The sequence below is a fragment of the Vombatus ursinus genome, unplaced genomic scaffold (genome assembly GCF_900497805.2).
Source record: "Vombatus ursinus unplaced genomic scaffold, bare-nosed wombat genome assembly UNPS02014826.1, whole genome shotgun sequence".
Lineage (NCBI taxonomy): Eukaryota > Metazoa > Chordata > Mammalia > Diprotodontia > Vombatidae > Vombatus > Vombatus ursinus.
The window spans coordinates 6,054,668-6,070,572 of NW_020954604.1; the positions used below are offsets into that span (position 1 = coordinate 6,054,668).

At 39.8% G+C, this 15,905-nt stretch overlaps 1 protein-coding gene across 5 annotated transcripts in view; it reads left to right on the forward strand.

Moving 5' to 3' along the window:
• The window catches only part of ADGRF5 (adhesion G protein-coupled receptor F5), a 142,737-nt gene that overhangs the window by 116,876 nt on the left and 9,956 nt on the right, over positions 1-15,905 (forward strand). For all 5 annotated transcript variants that reach the window (XM_027838281.1, XM_027838280.1, XM_027838279.1 and 2 more), the window contains exons 15-17: positions 4,543-4,751; positions 9,567-9,746; positions 12,081-13,475. In XM_027838281.1, coding sequence (XP_027694082.1) covers positions 4,543-4,751; positions 9,567-9,746; positions 12,081-13,475 — 1,784 coding nt within the window. The remainder of the gene's footprint in view (positions 1-4,542; positions 4,752-9,566; positions 9,747-12,080; positions 13,476-15,905) is intronic.

The following is a 15,905-nucleotide window of genomic DNA, read 5'->3' on the forward strand; positions in this document are numbered from 1 at the left end:
TACTAAAGCTGCTGTCTCTCCCTCTACCTCTCTCTCTCTCATTTCCAGTGACCTGTTAACCAACTGCCACATCCAATGGCCTTTCGACAAACTTTAATGTTTCTGCTTCAGGTGACACTGCTGACCACACCCACCCACTTCCTTGATGCTATTTTCTCCCTTTGTTTCTATCACACTCCACTCTTTCCTCATTCTCTTCCTACCTCTCTGACAGGTACTTTTCAGTTTCCTTCATTTCAACAAAGATCAGCCATACAGCACAATGACCCATCTTCTGCTTCCCTCCTACCCTCTTCTGCAACCATGCTTTAGCACAGACTGTCTCTACTTGCCCCTCCCCCATGACTGCAATATTCTCCCTCCATATTTTTTTTTGTTTTGGAAGTGAAGGAGTTTTATTTCTAAGAATCACTAAATGCAGCAAAGGAACCAGAGGTTTCTGTTTTGGGTGGATAAACCTTTTGTTTTCATAATTTATCTATTTTTAGTTTTCAACATTCACTTCCATAAGATTTTCTGTTTTAAATTTTCTCCCCCACCCTTTGCTTCCCCCCACCTCCACTCTAAAATAATGTGCAATCTTATATAGGCCCTGCTTATACATTCATATTAAGCATATTATCCCATTAGTTATAATGTAAAGAACAATTAGAACTAATGGGAGGAACCACGAAAATGAAGTAATAAAACAAAACAACAAAAGAAAAGGGGAGCAAATAGTATGCTTTGATCTGCATTCAGACTCCATAGTTCTTTCTCTGGATGTGGATAGCATTTTCCATCATGAGTCTTTTGGAGTCATCTTAGATCCTTGCATTGCTGTGAAGAGCCAAGTCTATCAAAGTCATCACACAGTGTGCTTGTTAATGTGGGCAATGTTCTCCTGGTTCTGCTCATTTCATTTAGCATCAGTTCATATAAGTCTTTCCAGGTTTTTCTGAAGTCTGCCTGCATTTCTTATAGCACAATAGTATTCCATTACATTCATACACCACAACTTGTTCAGCCATTCCCAAATTGATGCGCATCCCCTTAATTTCCAATTCTTGGCCACCACAGAAAGAGCTGCCATAAATATTTTTGTACATATGGGTCCTTTGGCCGTTTTTACAATCTCTTTGGGATACAGACATAAGAGAAATCACGATTCTCTTAATAGATGCAGAAAAAGCATTTGACAAAAAATAACACCCATTCCTAATAAAACACACTGAAGAGCATAGAAACAAATGGAGTCTTCCTTAAAATGATGTCTCCATCATCAAAAACCATCAGCAAGCATTATATGGAATGGGGATAAATCTTTTAACAAATTAAAAAAAAACCCTGCAATTTTTAGAAAAAACATTTTCTCTGACCTAGGGAAACAATAAAGAAATAAATACCTGTTTATCGCTTAAGAGGTAAGTAAACACTTATCTTTTATAATTTCTACTTGATAGTCATGCATGAGAAAAGGATGTGAGAAGTGAGAAGACATTTTAATTATTCCCCCCCATCTTGGTGAAAATAAAAATCCATAGTAAAATTATGAGCTGATGCCATAAAATACATTTAACAGAATATATTTTGTAAATCTGACTACTTGACGAATGACATCAGGAGGGTGATTTATCATGACTTGGAAGTGAATTTGCTTTAAGGTCTTCCAGTCTGTTTATCTGAAGCAACACCCATTAAGTAACTAAAGGCTAGGTTAGAATGGAGGCAAAAAATGGACTAGTTTGCCTTCACGAAAGAATCAGTCTGGGAGGGGAAGACCCTTAGAGTTTCTCTACGCTGTGGACAGAGTTCTGGATGTGGTATCAGGAAGACCCGAGTTCAAATCCAAGTTCAGGCACTAGCAAGTGTGTGACCCTGGGCAAGTCACTTCACCCTAGTTTCCACACCTATAAAATAGTGTCTATATAACAGCACCTGCTTCCCAGATTGCTGTGAAGACCAGACGAGATAGTCCTTGTAATGCACTCAGCCGTGCCTGTAACACAGTAAGCTCCACCTAAACGCTAGCTCTTGGTTTTACTGAGCCCATCTACCGGACGACGGGCATTCCCCAGGCACAGCTACACGCTCTCCACCTCTCCTGGTTTCCCTCGGGCCAGTCTCCTTGACAGAGGAACCAGACGCAAAGCGAGCACGGCTCAGCTCTGCCTTCTGCCCGTGTCCGTGATCCTCGTCCCACGGACCCCAGACAAGGCCCGGCCCCTCTTTGATCCTCGGCTTTTCCTCGACATCGTTTTCCAAAAACACAGCCCAGGCCAAACCAAAGCCTTCCGTCGTCCCTGCGGTCCCAGCTGGTGCCGGCGCCCCCTTGACCTCTCCTGCTGCCCCGGGGCCACTCGTGCCCTGCTCCTCCTGGAAGACTCAGCGGGCTGAGAGAGAGCTCCGGGCCTCCAACCCCAGCCCGGGGTTTCCCTCCTCAGAGCCGTGGCTTCCCTGCGTGTTTGCGTCACTTCCTGCGGGAGATGCCGGCGCACAGGAAGCATTTCATCGGAGTCGCGGCCTGTGGTGAGTGTCTCCCGGAGTGGGAGAGGTTGCGGGCCGGACTAGCTTCAGAGGAGCCCCAGGGCCCCTCGAGGTCTGGGACCCCACGCCTGGTGACTCCCCGCGGGCTCTCCACATTTTTTCTTAATAATTAATTTATTTGTTTTTAGTTTTGAACATTCACTTCCATAAGATTTTGAGTTTTCAGTTTTCTCCCTTCCCACTTCTTTCCTCCCGCCAAGAGGACATACAGTCTGATATAGGCTCTACATCTACATTCATCTTAAGCATATTTGCCCATGAATCATGATGTAAAGAACAATTAGAATTAATGGGAGGAACTACGAGAAAGAAGCAATAAAACAAAACCACAAAGGAAAAGAATGCCTCCCTCCACGTTTTTGACCATTCGATTCCTTCCTTTTGAAACCCAGCTCTGAGTCCAACTTCTCCATGAAACCTTCTTTGATCTGCCCACTGTCCTCCTGACTCCAGGGTTGGAGCCCTATCCACTGCACCACCTATCTGTCCCCATTTTTTTTACAACACTTTGTTTAGACCCCCTCTCTTTTCCCTTTTTTTTGCATTCTACTTATACTGATTTTGCATATGTGTCTTATCTCCCATTATATTTCAGTTCCTTGAGGACAAGGATTTTGTTATTATTCATCTCAACTCAGTTTCAGACATTTATGAAGTATCTTCTATATGCAATACACTGAGGATACAAACACAAAAATTAAGAAGTCTTTGCTGTCTAGGAACTTACATCCCTCTAGAAATAAAACAAACCCCCAGACATGGAAATACAAAATAACTTTAGGAGCAAGAGAGAAAGAAAAACAGAGACACAAAAGCAGGGAGAGAGAGAAGACAGAGAGCAGAGGTATAGAAAGGGGGGGAGGAAAGGAGAGAAATAGTGACAGAGCTAGAGAGACAGAGAGAGGGAGAGACATGGAATGGAGGAGACAGAGAGAAAGGTAGGGAAGGAAAGGGAGAGTGAGAGAGATAGAGACAGAGACAGAGAGACACAGACACAGAGAGACAGAGAGAGCATTAACAAGTATAGGGATCAGGAAGAGATTCACATAAGATGACATACCTGAGCCAATTTATGTTTTGGTTTGGTTTTGTCTTTGTAATGAAGGCCATGTTTAGAGTTAGTAATAGCTAGAATTCATATAGCACTTTAAGGTTTGCCAAGTGTTTTATAAATATTATCTCATTTGATCCTCACAACAGCCCTGGGAGGTAGATGTTATTATGATCCTCATTTTATAGTTGAAGGAACTGAGGCAGACATAAGTAACTTGCCCAGGATCACAGGGCTAGCAAGTTTCTGAAGTTGGATTTGAACTTGGGTCTTCCTGACTCCAGACCTAGAACTCTATTCACTGTACCATCCAGCTACCCTTCTTGTTTCTGTTGGACCGCATGAGAGCTATGGCACTGCTTCCATCTATACGGTAGTCCAGCACTAGGAGAACCACTTTGGCAGGACATAGCAAGCTCTGAGTGCACTCTTGGTCCTGACTCCACTCTCCGACAAGAACAGAGGGAGGACCAAAGGAGCACTCAGACCTTTCCTAGTCATACTAAAAATTCCAATGATGAAACCCTAGTGCCCAGCACAGTGCCTTACACATTTGTTGTTATTGTTGTTGTTCAGTCACTTCAGTTGTGTCCATCTCTTCATGTCCAACTTCCCCATTTGCCAGGGTTTTCCTGGCAAAGGTACTGGAGTGGTTTGCATTTCCTTCTCCAACTCATTTTACAGCTGAGGAAACTGAGGCAAACAGGGCTAAGTGACTTGTCCAGAGTCACACAGCTAGTACAGATTTGAACTCAGGAAGGTGAGTCTTCCTGACTTCAGGACCAACACTCTTAAAATGGATTGGAGTTTGAAGAAAGATGAGGATTCTAAAAGGAAAAGATGAGAAGAGAGTAAATACTTATTGAATGGAATTGAAATGAATTGACAAATATTACTACTTTACCAAAGACCATTCCCAGTGTCTACTCCTTTTTTCCCAAGACTTCATTTTCTTTCCCCTGCAGAGGAGAATATCACATGCCAAGATCCCATCATAGGCAATGGCGAGCCAGGGAAAATGATTCAGAAACTGTGCCAGTTTTCAAACATCCGTAACAAGTTGGACCATGGAATGGGTGGAACCATCACTTACATATGCGAAGGCTCCACATGGAAAGTAAAGAACAACAATTGCATTGCTGCACCAATCAATAATCTGCTTGACTTGACAAAGGTAATTCCCAAATGTAAAAACATACATACATACATACACATATATAATACCCATGTTATATGCATTATATATAATTATTACATTTATAATTATTTGTTATTATATAGTCACAAATGATATAATTACATATGATTATTTGTGATTATGTCATGTTATATTATAAATTAATTATATATAATCCATATTGTATGTATAATATTCCCATGTTATATATAATACCCCCATAACATATAATATTCACATGTGTATATATGATTCCAATTTTTATATATATATTATATGCTTATATGATATATTAGATATGTGATATTATATATGATATATTATATATTAAAAATATTACATATATAAATATAATAGTTACTCTCTGACTATATCTAGAGAAGCCTTGGCAAAAGTTCCCTGGAGGGAAGAGAATCTGCCTGATTCATCCTTCTTTTTGTTCAATTTTTATTGATAATTTTTGTTTCAATATTACCTATAGTTTCAAATATATCTCTTTACCTCTGCTACCCAGAATCATAAACTGTAACAAGGAATGAGAGAGAGAGAGAGAAAGAAAGGAAAAAGCCATTCAGCAAAATTAACCAACACATCCACCAATTGCAATAGTATATGCAGTGCTCCATATAGTTCCCCACCCCTGCAAAGAAGGGAGGGAGGTACATTTTTTTAATCTCTTTCTGTGATCAATTTTCATCATTATAATTACACAGCATTATTTTGTTCTTGTAGGTTTTTTGGCTTCCATTGCAGTAGCCATGATGTATTATATTCCAGGTTCTTCTTACTTCACTTTGCATCAGTTTATATAAGTCTTTTCATATGTCTCTGTAATCCTCATTTATTATGGTGCAGCCATTTCAATTGTATTCATAGGCCATAGTGTGATTAATCATTCTTCAGACTATGGGTGTCTCCTTTGTTTACAATTCTTTATGATTACAGAATAGGCTACTATAAATATTTTGGTGCACATGAGACCTTTCTTTCTATTTTCATCATGCCATCAGAAGAATGGATTATCTTTTAGTTTATGGGGCTCAAAAACTTTGCCTTTAAAAAATCTGGAGGATAGATAACATTTAAAATACAAAAAAAAAACCCTAATATAAATCAATGTGACCCATTAGAGGGCTGGCTTAGGAGAGGAGAGGCTCATTTGTGGAGTGACCTCGAAATATTTCTCAGGCTGTTTATGTGGCCTTTCTACCAAGTACAAATCCCATGGGATAAAATCCCTCACTTCAATTAACTCAATGCTGCTTCTTTCAAATCTAATCAAATTCATTCCTGATATGTCCCCAAAGATAAGTCCTCTGCCAGGGAAGCTTCTTTTTATCACAAGTGTGCTCTAGACCTACTACCTCTTCCAGTTTTGGGGAGAAATAAAGAAAAGTGCCTCTCGGAATTCATCTATATAGACAGCTCAAGACAATCTTAATAAAATTACTCCTAGGCAGACATGTCAGCATGAATTTTTATAGTAAAAAGAATGCTCTCCTTGGAAGCAGAGAGTCATGGGCTGGAATCTGACCTCTGTTATATGTTAGCTGTGTGATTGCTAGAAAATAACTCTGAGCCTCAGTTTCCTCATCTGTAAAATAGGGATTATAGGTATAGGTAGTACCTTCCAGGACTGTTTGTGAGGATCAAATGAAATTTTATATATCTGTGTGCTTGTGTGTGTGTGTGTGTGTGTGTGTGTGTGTGTATAAAGTGCTTTGCAAACCTTGAAGCACTGTATGAGCACTAGCTATTATACTTATTTTGGCCAAAGCTATAATTTCATCAATATTAATTCCATAGGAAAAGGAACTCCAGATGAAGAAACTCCTTCCAATAATGCAGATCAGCAACTACTCTGCAACTTAAAGCATTCTCAAATCTTCTGAAGTTTTATTGTTGTTCAGGAGTTTCAGTCATGTCTGACTGTGACCCTATTTGGGGTTTTCTTGGCAAAGATACTGGAGTGGTTTGCCCTTTCCTTCTCTAGCTCATTTGACAGATGAGGAAACTGAGGAAAACAGGATTAAGTGATTAGCCCAGAGTCATACAGCTCGGAAGTATCTGAGACTGGATTTGAACTCACGAAGATGAGTCATCAGGACTCTAAGCCCAGTGCTCTATCCACTGTGCCACCTAGATTAATTGACTTGTATAGTATCAGACACAAAATATCAATTTAATTTAATTTAATTCCTGACTCCAACATTGGTCCGTTACCATTTACAAGTTGCTGCTGCTGCACCTGTCTACTTCCTCCCATGTACACATCCATTACCCTAGTTTGAGCCCTTGACTTTTCTTGCTCAGATTATTGCAACCTTCTCCTAACTGAACTCTCTGTCACAAGTCTTTCTCCTCTGTAATGCATCTTCCACACAGCTGTCAAAGAAAACTTTCCCAAAACACAGGTCTGATCATGGGACTTCTTCCTGATAAGCTCCAATGGCTCTTTATTACTCTATTATTAAAAATAAAGTCCTCTGAGATTTACAGCCCTTGATGAACTATTATCACTCTGCCTTTCCAGCCTAAATACACACTACCTAACAATTATGTGCATCTGGGTGTTACAGTGGATAGAGTGCTGGGCCTGGAGTCAGGGAGACCTGAGTTCAAATCCAGTCTCAGACACTTAGTAGCTGCATGACCCTGGGCAAGTCACTTAACCCTGTTTACCTCAGTTTCCTCATATGTAAAATAAGCTGGAGATGGAAATGGCAAACCATTCCAGCATCTTTGACAAGAAAATCCCAAATAGGGTCACAAAGAGTAGGATACAACTGAAACGACTGAACAACCACAACCCAAACAATCAATTAAAAGCATCTATTAAGCACCTACTATATGCCAGGCGCTGTTAGGTGCTAGAGATATAAGTATGAAGAATTTAAAAAATTTTAAATAATAAAATGGGTGGAATATACTGTGTATAAAAAATACTGTATATGAAATTCGAGATCACAACATGAAGTGATTTCAACCCTCTCCAAACTAGTACTGCAATATTCTGTAGATATGTTGCCACTGATAACAGGACCTACTGAAAGCAAATGTTTATAATTAATGCAAGTTTTATAATTAGTGAATTTTATAATTAATGAAACCATTTTTACACAATAAGAGTGAAAAATACTCTCTTAAGTGCAAAAAATTAAAATTTCTACAGGCAAAGGAGTTTATATCTCCTTCATGCACTCTACAGTTTAGTCAAATTGGCCTTCTCTTGGGTCCTCACACATGACACTCCATTTCCCATCTCCACTAACTGTCTCCCATGCCTGGACAATGCTCCCTTTTTATTTCCATCTCAAACAATCCCAAGTCTCCTTCAAGACTCAGTTCAAGCATGTTTTTCCATGTGAGACCTTTCCTGATCTCCCCCAGCTACCAGTTCCCTCATCAAAAATATCTTGTACATATATCCCTATAAATATGCATGTTGCCTCCCCCATAGAATGTAAGCTCCTTGAGGGCAGGGACTATTGCCTATGTATTTTCAGTACCAAGTACAGTGCTTGGCATATAACAGAGGTTTAATAAATGCTTCTTGATTGAGCACTACTATTCTTGTTATTGGAGAGACAGTGTGGCATAATGTATAGAGGACCAAATTGGACTCTGTGTTCAAACCCAACTCTGTCACATGCTAACTGTTTGACCTTGGACAGTTCATTTAATCTCTCTGTGATCCTAGAATATTTCCTAAAACTCTAAATTCTAGAGCAGATGCTGTTTACATTGATAGAGGAAATTTACTCATCAGAAGCTGCCCACACCACTAACATAATTATTTCTTACCAAGACAAAAAGAAAAGAAAATTATTCCTTGCAACCAAAGAGATAAGTCAATCAATCAACAAATATTTGTTGAGCTCCAGCTTTGTGTAAGGCAGTCTACTAGGTAACATGGGGAAAGGAAAGAAATGGAAGCTATTTCCCCTGCCCTCAGGAAGTTTTTAGTTCAAATAAGATTAAACATAAAAAAAAATCAGTAATGTCAGAGATGAGTAACAAATAAGTACAACAATGTAAAAATCTCATAAAGAAGTTCATAATAGAATTTCACTAAAAAACGATTATCACTGTGCAAAAGATATCTGGGAAGGCTTCACGAGAAGAAAGCATTTGGGCTGAATTTCAAAAAAATAAGGACTTTGGATGGATTCCAGTCAAGGACAAGGCATGAGCAAAAAAAGAATTGAAAATGTAACAGAGAGTTCCCAGACAATGAGCACAACATTTTGGTTGAAGTGGAGAGCAATTAGAGATATGTCTGGAAAAGTTGGTAAGAGAGATTGTAGAGGGCCTTGAATGCCAGGGTAAGAACTTTGAACATAGTCTGTAGACCAGAAATTCTTAACCTGAAGTCCACGAACTTGATTTTTTAAAAAATATTGTGATAATAGTATTGCAATATAATTGGTTTCATTTGTGGTCCTATGTATTTTATTTTAGGTATTTGAAAACATTATTTTGAGAAGAGGTCCATAGACTTCACCAGACAACCAATGGGGTTTATGATCCAAAAAATGTTAAGAACATCTGTTTTGATAATAGGGAGCCATTAATGGACATGATCCAAGCAGTGCTTTTAGAAGGTTAATCAGCATGACATATTGGAGGGATGTAGGGTAAAACTGGAAGCAGAGTGAGCCAGTTAGGAAACTAGTTCAGTAACCTAAGTATGATACAATAAGGATATGAGCCAGGGTTGGTAGTAGTGGGAAGGTTAGACAGAGGGATGGATTTGAGAAGCTTTGTGGAGAAATACAACTTGTTCACTAACTGGTGAATTTTCTCACATAGGCTCTGGTTATGAGCCCTAAACAAGAAGAGAAGCTATTAACATACCTTCAGGATCTGTCCAGTCGTACTGGGAAGGTACAAAATGAGATCAAATCATCACCTGGAAACCTGAAAGCCATCATTACCATCCTGGAGTTGCTGTCAACGGTCCCAACCCAAGTGAATACAGATATGATGACAGTAAGTTATACTCCCAAACTTTAAGAGCGTTGTTTGGATTTCATGTCTCTAATCCATACGACATGCTCCCATCGATTAGGAAGCAATGTGGTACAGAGAAACGAACTCCAGGCTCCTGGGTTTAAATACCATCTGTGCTGCTTATCACCAGTGAGGCCTTGGAAAAGTCATTTCTATTCCATGTGCTTCAGTTTCTTCATCTGTAAAGGAAGGGAGTTGGAATAGATGATGTCTGATATCCTTTCTAGCTCTCGTTTTATGATTCTATGATTAGCTCAGCATCCTTTTTTTCATTTTTGTAACAAATCTTCTCTGGAGATACCACCATGGGACAGTGCGGTGCTAGGGCAGTTTCTTGGTCAGTTGGTCATTGCCAAGGTCATGCTACAGGTGACGTTGGTCAAATCCAATGCATGGACTGCCGATTGCGGCTCTAGTGTTCCAAGTCTTTTGGACTTCTGGTAACTTTTCTCAAATTCACTTTGGCACCTGCCCGTCTCTGTATCAGAAAATAGTAAGAAGCATGACCACTTCCCAAAAACATGAGCCATATTGAATGAAAAGCTTCTACAAGTCATTTTAATTCAGTAACCATTTGTTAAGCCTCTGCTATAAGCCTGACACCATGCTAGATACTGTAGATGGCTACAAAGATAAACAGACAAAAATTTTCTGTTCCCAAAATAGCTTCCTTTTAACTGGAGGATACAACATAGAAACAGAGAAGTAAATAGGAGATAATTTGAGACTAGTGAGAGTGCTAATGTCTAAGAGTCAGGGTGGGTTTTCCATAGGAGGGAGATACCAGGGCTGAGCTTTGAAAGAAGCTAAGGATTCTAAGATAATGATGATGATGGTAATAATAATAATAACAATAGAATTTACATAGTTATTTAAAGTTTGTAAAGCACTTTATTGATATTATTTCATTTGATCCTCATACCAACCCTGGGAGGTAATAATAATTATAATAATTAATATTTATTAGTTAATAATTAATAAAATAATAATTCATAACCAGTATTTATATAGTATCTATTATATGCCAGGCACTGTGCTAAGGGCAGCTAGATAGATAGAATGCCAGGCTTGGAGTCAGGAAGACTCATCTTCCTGAGTTCAAATCTGGCCTCAAACACTTAATAGCTGTGTGACCCTAGACAAGTCACTTATCCCTGTTTGCCTCAGTTTCCTCACCAGTAAAATGAGCTGGAAAAGGAAATGGGAAACTGCTCCAGTATCTTTACTAAGAAAACCCCGAATGGGTTCATGAAGTCAGACACGAGTGAAATGGCAGAATAGCAAAGTATGCTAAGTGCTTTACAATTATTATCTCATTTGATTTTCACAACAACCTTAGGAAGTAGGTGCTATTATTCTCCCCATTTTACAAATGAAGAAACTGAGGCACAAAGAAATTGATTTGCCTAGGGGCACACAGATGATAATTGTCTGAGGCAGGATTTGAACTCTAGTTTTTCTGATTCCCAGAGTCCAATCCTCTAACCACTGTGCCACCTATTATGATGTGGAATTGAGGCAAACAGATAATCAACCATGGCAAGACAGTCTATGCAAAGATGTTGGAGATCGGGTACTTGTAATGAGTGATAAGAGCTTTGCAAAGACAAAGTGTTATGTTTGAATATCACAGGGAAAAGGGCAGAGGTCATGATCAGGGGAGCAAGGAGCATCACTAGAGCCATCTGGTTTTCTTATTCTCCTCATACTTGAGGTAAAGAGAACTTAAAAGACCTAAGAGGAGGGGAGAGGAATAGTTATCAAGGGACTTTGCCAGCCAGTCCTGCTGCTCATGGTGGGGTGTTTTAGCTCTAATCTTCTAATTCTACATTATTTTTTCTACCTTCATTTTCTTTTTCTCCCCCATCGTTGACTCAAAATTTGACATTGACAAAATTGGCAAATTTGTCTTAACCTGGGTTCTTAACCTGGTGTCCATGGACCCTCAAAAAATCTGTGGATAGATTTCAGGGTGTCTGTGAGCTCAAAATGGAAAAAATTAAATCTTTATTCCAATGTAATTGATTTTTTATGTAATCTTATAAACTTTATTTTGCATTTCAAAGCATCATTCTGAGAAGGGGTCCAAAGGCTTCTCTAGCCTGCCAAAGGTGTCCATGACAAACAAAAAAGTTATGAACTCTGGTTCTAGTATAATGTTCTACTTCTTCCTAACTGTGTATTCATTTGAATTGAAGTATTTGTTGAGGACCTATGCACTGTACTGGGCATTGAGGATACTAATTCAAAAACTAAACAATGTCTGACTTTAAGGAGCTTACATTCTATCGTGTTGGGCTATCTCTCTTACAGCATGTGCTTTCTACAGTCAATGTCATCCTTGACAAACCCATACTGAATACGTGGCAAGTTCTGCATCAGCAACAGGCCAACGAGAGCTCTCGGTTACTGGATTCTGTGGAGAGATTCTCCAGAGCGCTGCACGAGAGAGTCAGTGTCGTTCCTTTCATCATCCACCCCAATGTGCAAATGAGGGGCCTCATGACTACAGCCACACACATGACCGACTATGACCAGCACTTTCTCTTTCCCGATTCCAATCTCTGGGGCCAGGTAGTCATCGACAGGCATCAGATAGAAAGCTTGGAGCCAAATTCATCCATCATCACCCTGGCATACCCAACGCTAAAAGCTATCCTGCCCCAGAGTGTCCAGGACAAGAACTTCGTGAATGGTTTGGTGATGACAACCACCGTGAGCCAGGGTGTGACAAAACAGTTCAAGATTTCAATGAAGTTTAAGAAAAATGACCTGTCATTGGTGGCACCCCAGTGTGTCTTCTGGAACTATCACCTCTCCAACTACACGGGGGGATGGGACAACAGTGGGTGTTTTGTTGAACAAATGAAAGAGGACAGTGTCTTCTGTACCTGTAATCACTTAACCTCATTTTCCATCCTAATGTCCCCTGATTCTCCTGACCCCAACTCCCTCCTAAAAATACTGCTGGATGTTATTTCTTATATTGGCCTAGGCTTTTCCATCTTGAGTCTAGCAGCCTGTCTTGTTGTTGAAGCTTTTGTCTGGAAATCAGTGACCAAAAACCGCACCTCTTACATGCGCCATGTTTGTATTGTAAACATTGCGGCCTCCCTCCTGATTGCTGATTCCTGGTTCATTGTATCTGCTGCCATTCATGACCAGCGCTACCTATTCAGTGAAACAGCTTGTGTGGCTGCCACCTTCTTCATCCACTTCTTTTACCTCAGTGTCTTCTTCTGGATGTTGACCCTGGGCCTCATGCTTTTCTACCGCTTGGTCTTCATCCTCCATGACACGAGCAAGTCTATCCAGAAGGTGATTGCCTTCTCCCTTGGCTATGGCTGCCCACTGGTCATCTCCATCATCACAGTGGGGGTGACCCAGCCAAAGGATGTGTACATGAGGAAAAATGCCTGCTGGCTCAACTGGGATGACACCAAGGCCCTCCTGGCTTTTGTGATTCCTGCACTGATCATTGTGGTCATAAATGTGACCATAACGTTTGTGGTCATCACCAAAATCCTGAGGCCCTCCATTGGGGACAAGCCAAGCATTCAGGAAAAGAACAGTCTGTTTCAGATCAGCAAGAGTATTGGTGTCCTCACTCCCCTCCTAGGACTCACCTGGGGGTTTGGATTGGCCACCGTGTTCCAGGGAAGCAGTGCTGTGTTCCACATTGTATTCACCCTACTGAATGCCTTCCAAGTAAATGCTTTGGTGAAGGGGGCTGGGGAGTGGGAGGAGGTGTTACCACTTATTACTGTTGAAGGTTATTACTTTATTATAAGACATTGTGATTATTAATAATGACAGATATTTATGTAGTGTTTTAAAGTTAGAGAGCATTTTACATACATTCTTATTTGACCCTCACAATAACCCTTTGAGTAGAGGCAATTATTATCCCCAGTTCACAGATGAGAAAACTGATGCTCAGAGAAATTATACTTCTACGTGATATAGCTAGTCAGTGACCAAAGCCTACTTTGAGCACAGGCCTTTCTTTTCTCCATTCCAATGTGATTCATTAATGACTGAATCAAAAGCAAGAAGGGAAATTGGGAAGGAGTTTGGTCCAGGGAAGCTGTCTACCCCAAACTCAGGAGGCCCAGAAGAATTCTTTCTAAGAGTGCAGATTCATGCTCAATAGAAAGTTTCCTTCCTATTAATATTACAGAAAAGGAAAAATCCTTTCTCTTATCTGGGAACCTACTTTGCCAATGTAATTACAAATACCACCTAGGTCAATTTCATGATTAAAAACAGATATTTATACATATATTATATGTACATATACACACATATACATACATATACAAACATATATACATATGGGTACATATTTGTTTACATCTCACTTTTATGTTTATAAAGCATTTTCCATTCCTTATCTCATTTGAGCTTCTGAACAACTTTATAAAACAGGCCCAAATTCAGAAAGCTTAGAGAAATTGTTGGTCCAAGGTCACATGGCTAAAAATATAAGAGGAAAGGTTTGAACCTAGGCCTTCTTGACTTTTAAGTCCAGTATACTACCCAGTATACCACACTGCATTATTTGGCCCGCCTCAGACACATACCAGCTAAGCGATATTAAGCAAGTCGTTTAACTTTTCTGTGTCTTAGTTTCCTCATCTGTAAAATGGGGATAATAATGCCTATAGTATTACCTTACAGGGCGGTGAGGAATTTAAACTTTACAGCTTAAATAAGATAACAAATGTGTATATAGTATATATATACATTTGTATATATACACTTATGTATACACACACATCGTTTGGCAAACTTGAACACTGTATAATTATCAGTTATTATTATCCCCAATTTACAGATGAAGAAACTGAAGCTCAGATGCTAAGTGATTTACCCATAATCACATAACTAGTAAGTGTCAAAGTCAGGACTTGAACCCAGACCTCACTGATTCCAAGTCCAGCGCTCCACCAATTAAGCCACTAACCTTTCTTGGTGAAGATACCAAGCCATCCCTACACCCCCAAAAGCCATGGAATGCAACAGAACCATGGAACCTGGAGGTGAATGGTCCCATCAGGAGGATGCCCAGGGCTCTGGCACTAGAAAAACAGCCACAAGGCCAAACCCTAGATTTGTCACCACTTATGGTCACCCCAGCTTCAGGACCAAGCTCCAAAGCAGCAATGTCTTTAATTCAGTTAAACACACAACACACACACGTAAAAGTTCATTGCATGCTCTGGTGCATGATTCTTTGGTATACCCTTGTGTCTAAGCAGTTCTCACCACTTACATAGACCCAGCTCACTTCCCAACCATTTGAGTGATAATAAAAGAATTGGACAGATTAACCAACAGGAACATAGTTTACCAGAGGGATGGGGCTGGTGTGGAGGTGAAGGGCTGAAGGAAGTTGAAGAAAACATTACTTAGTTGAATTTTTCCTTGTTTAAAAATGAAAATGTTCTCCTCATTTACCAGTGTCATCCTTTTTACAGAGGCTCATTTACTTGACCCCTCCTACATGGTTGATTATTATAAGGATTTAGAAAATCCACGAATGCCATTATTTCCCCTCTAACAGGCATTGTGCGCAGGGCACTGAATTTGGAGTCCAAGGACACGAGTTCAAATTCTGACTATCATTTACTCCCTGTGTGACTGGTCTAGTCACTTAACCTCTTGGCCTCTGTTTCCTCATCTATAAAATGAAGAAGTTTGATTTTTATGGTCTTTGAATTTTCTTCTAGCTCCAACTCTTCAATCCTAGAAATAGGGACTGGGTCTGAGATTTCATTGGAATAAGGAGCCACCCAGATAAGGAAATTCCTTGTACTAGAACTGGGTGGCATCTTCTCTGTAAATGATAGTCTGAGAAAGTTTTTTAGAGAGCTACCCGGAACATCTAAAGGTTCTATGACTTTTCCAGAACCACACAACCAGTGCGAGTTACAAGCAGTATTTGAACTCTGTTGTTCTATTCTACTCTCTATATAGATAGATTATATATATATAGATAGATAGATAGACAGACAGACAGACAGACAGATAGATAGATAGACAGATGGACAGATGGTCAGAGAAACAGGTATGTCTGTCTATCTATCTATCTATCTATCTATCTATCTATCTATCTATCTATCTATCTATCTATCT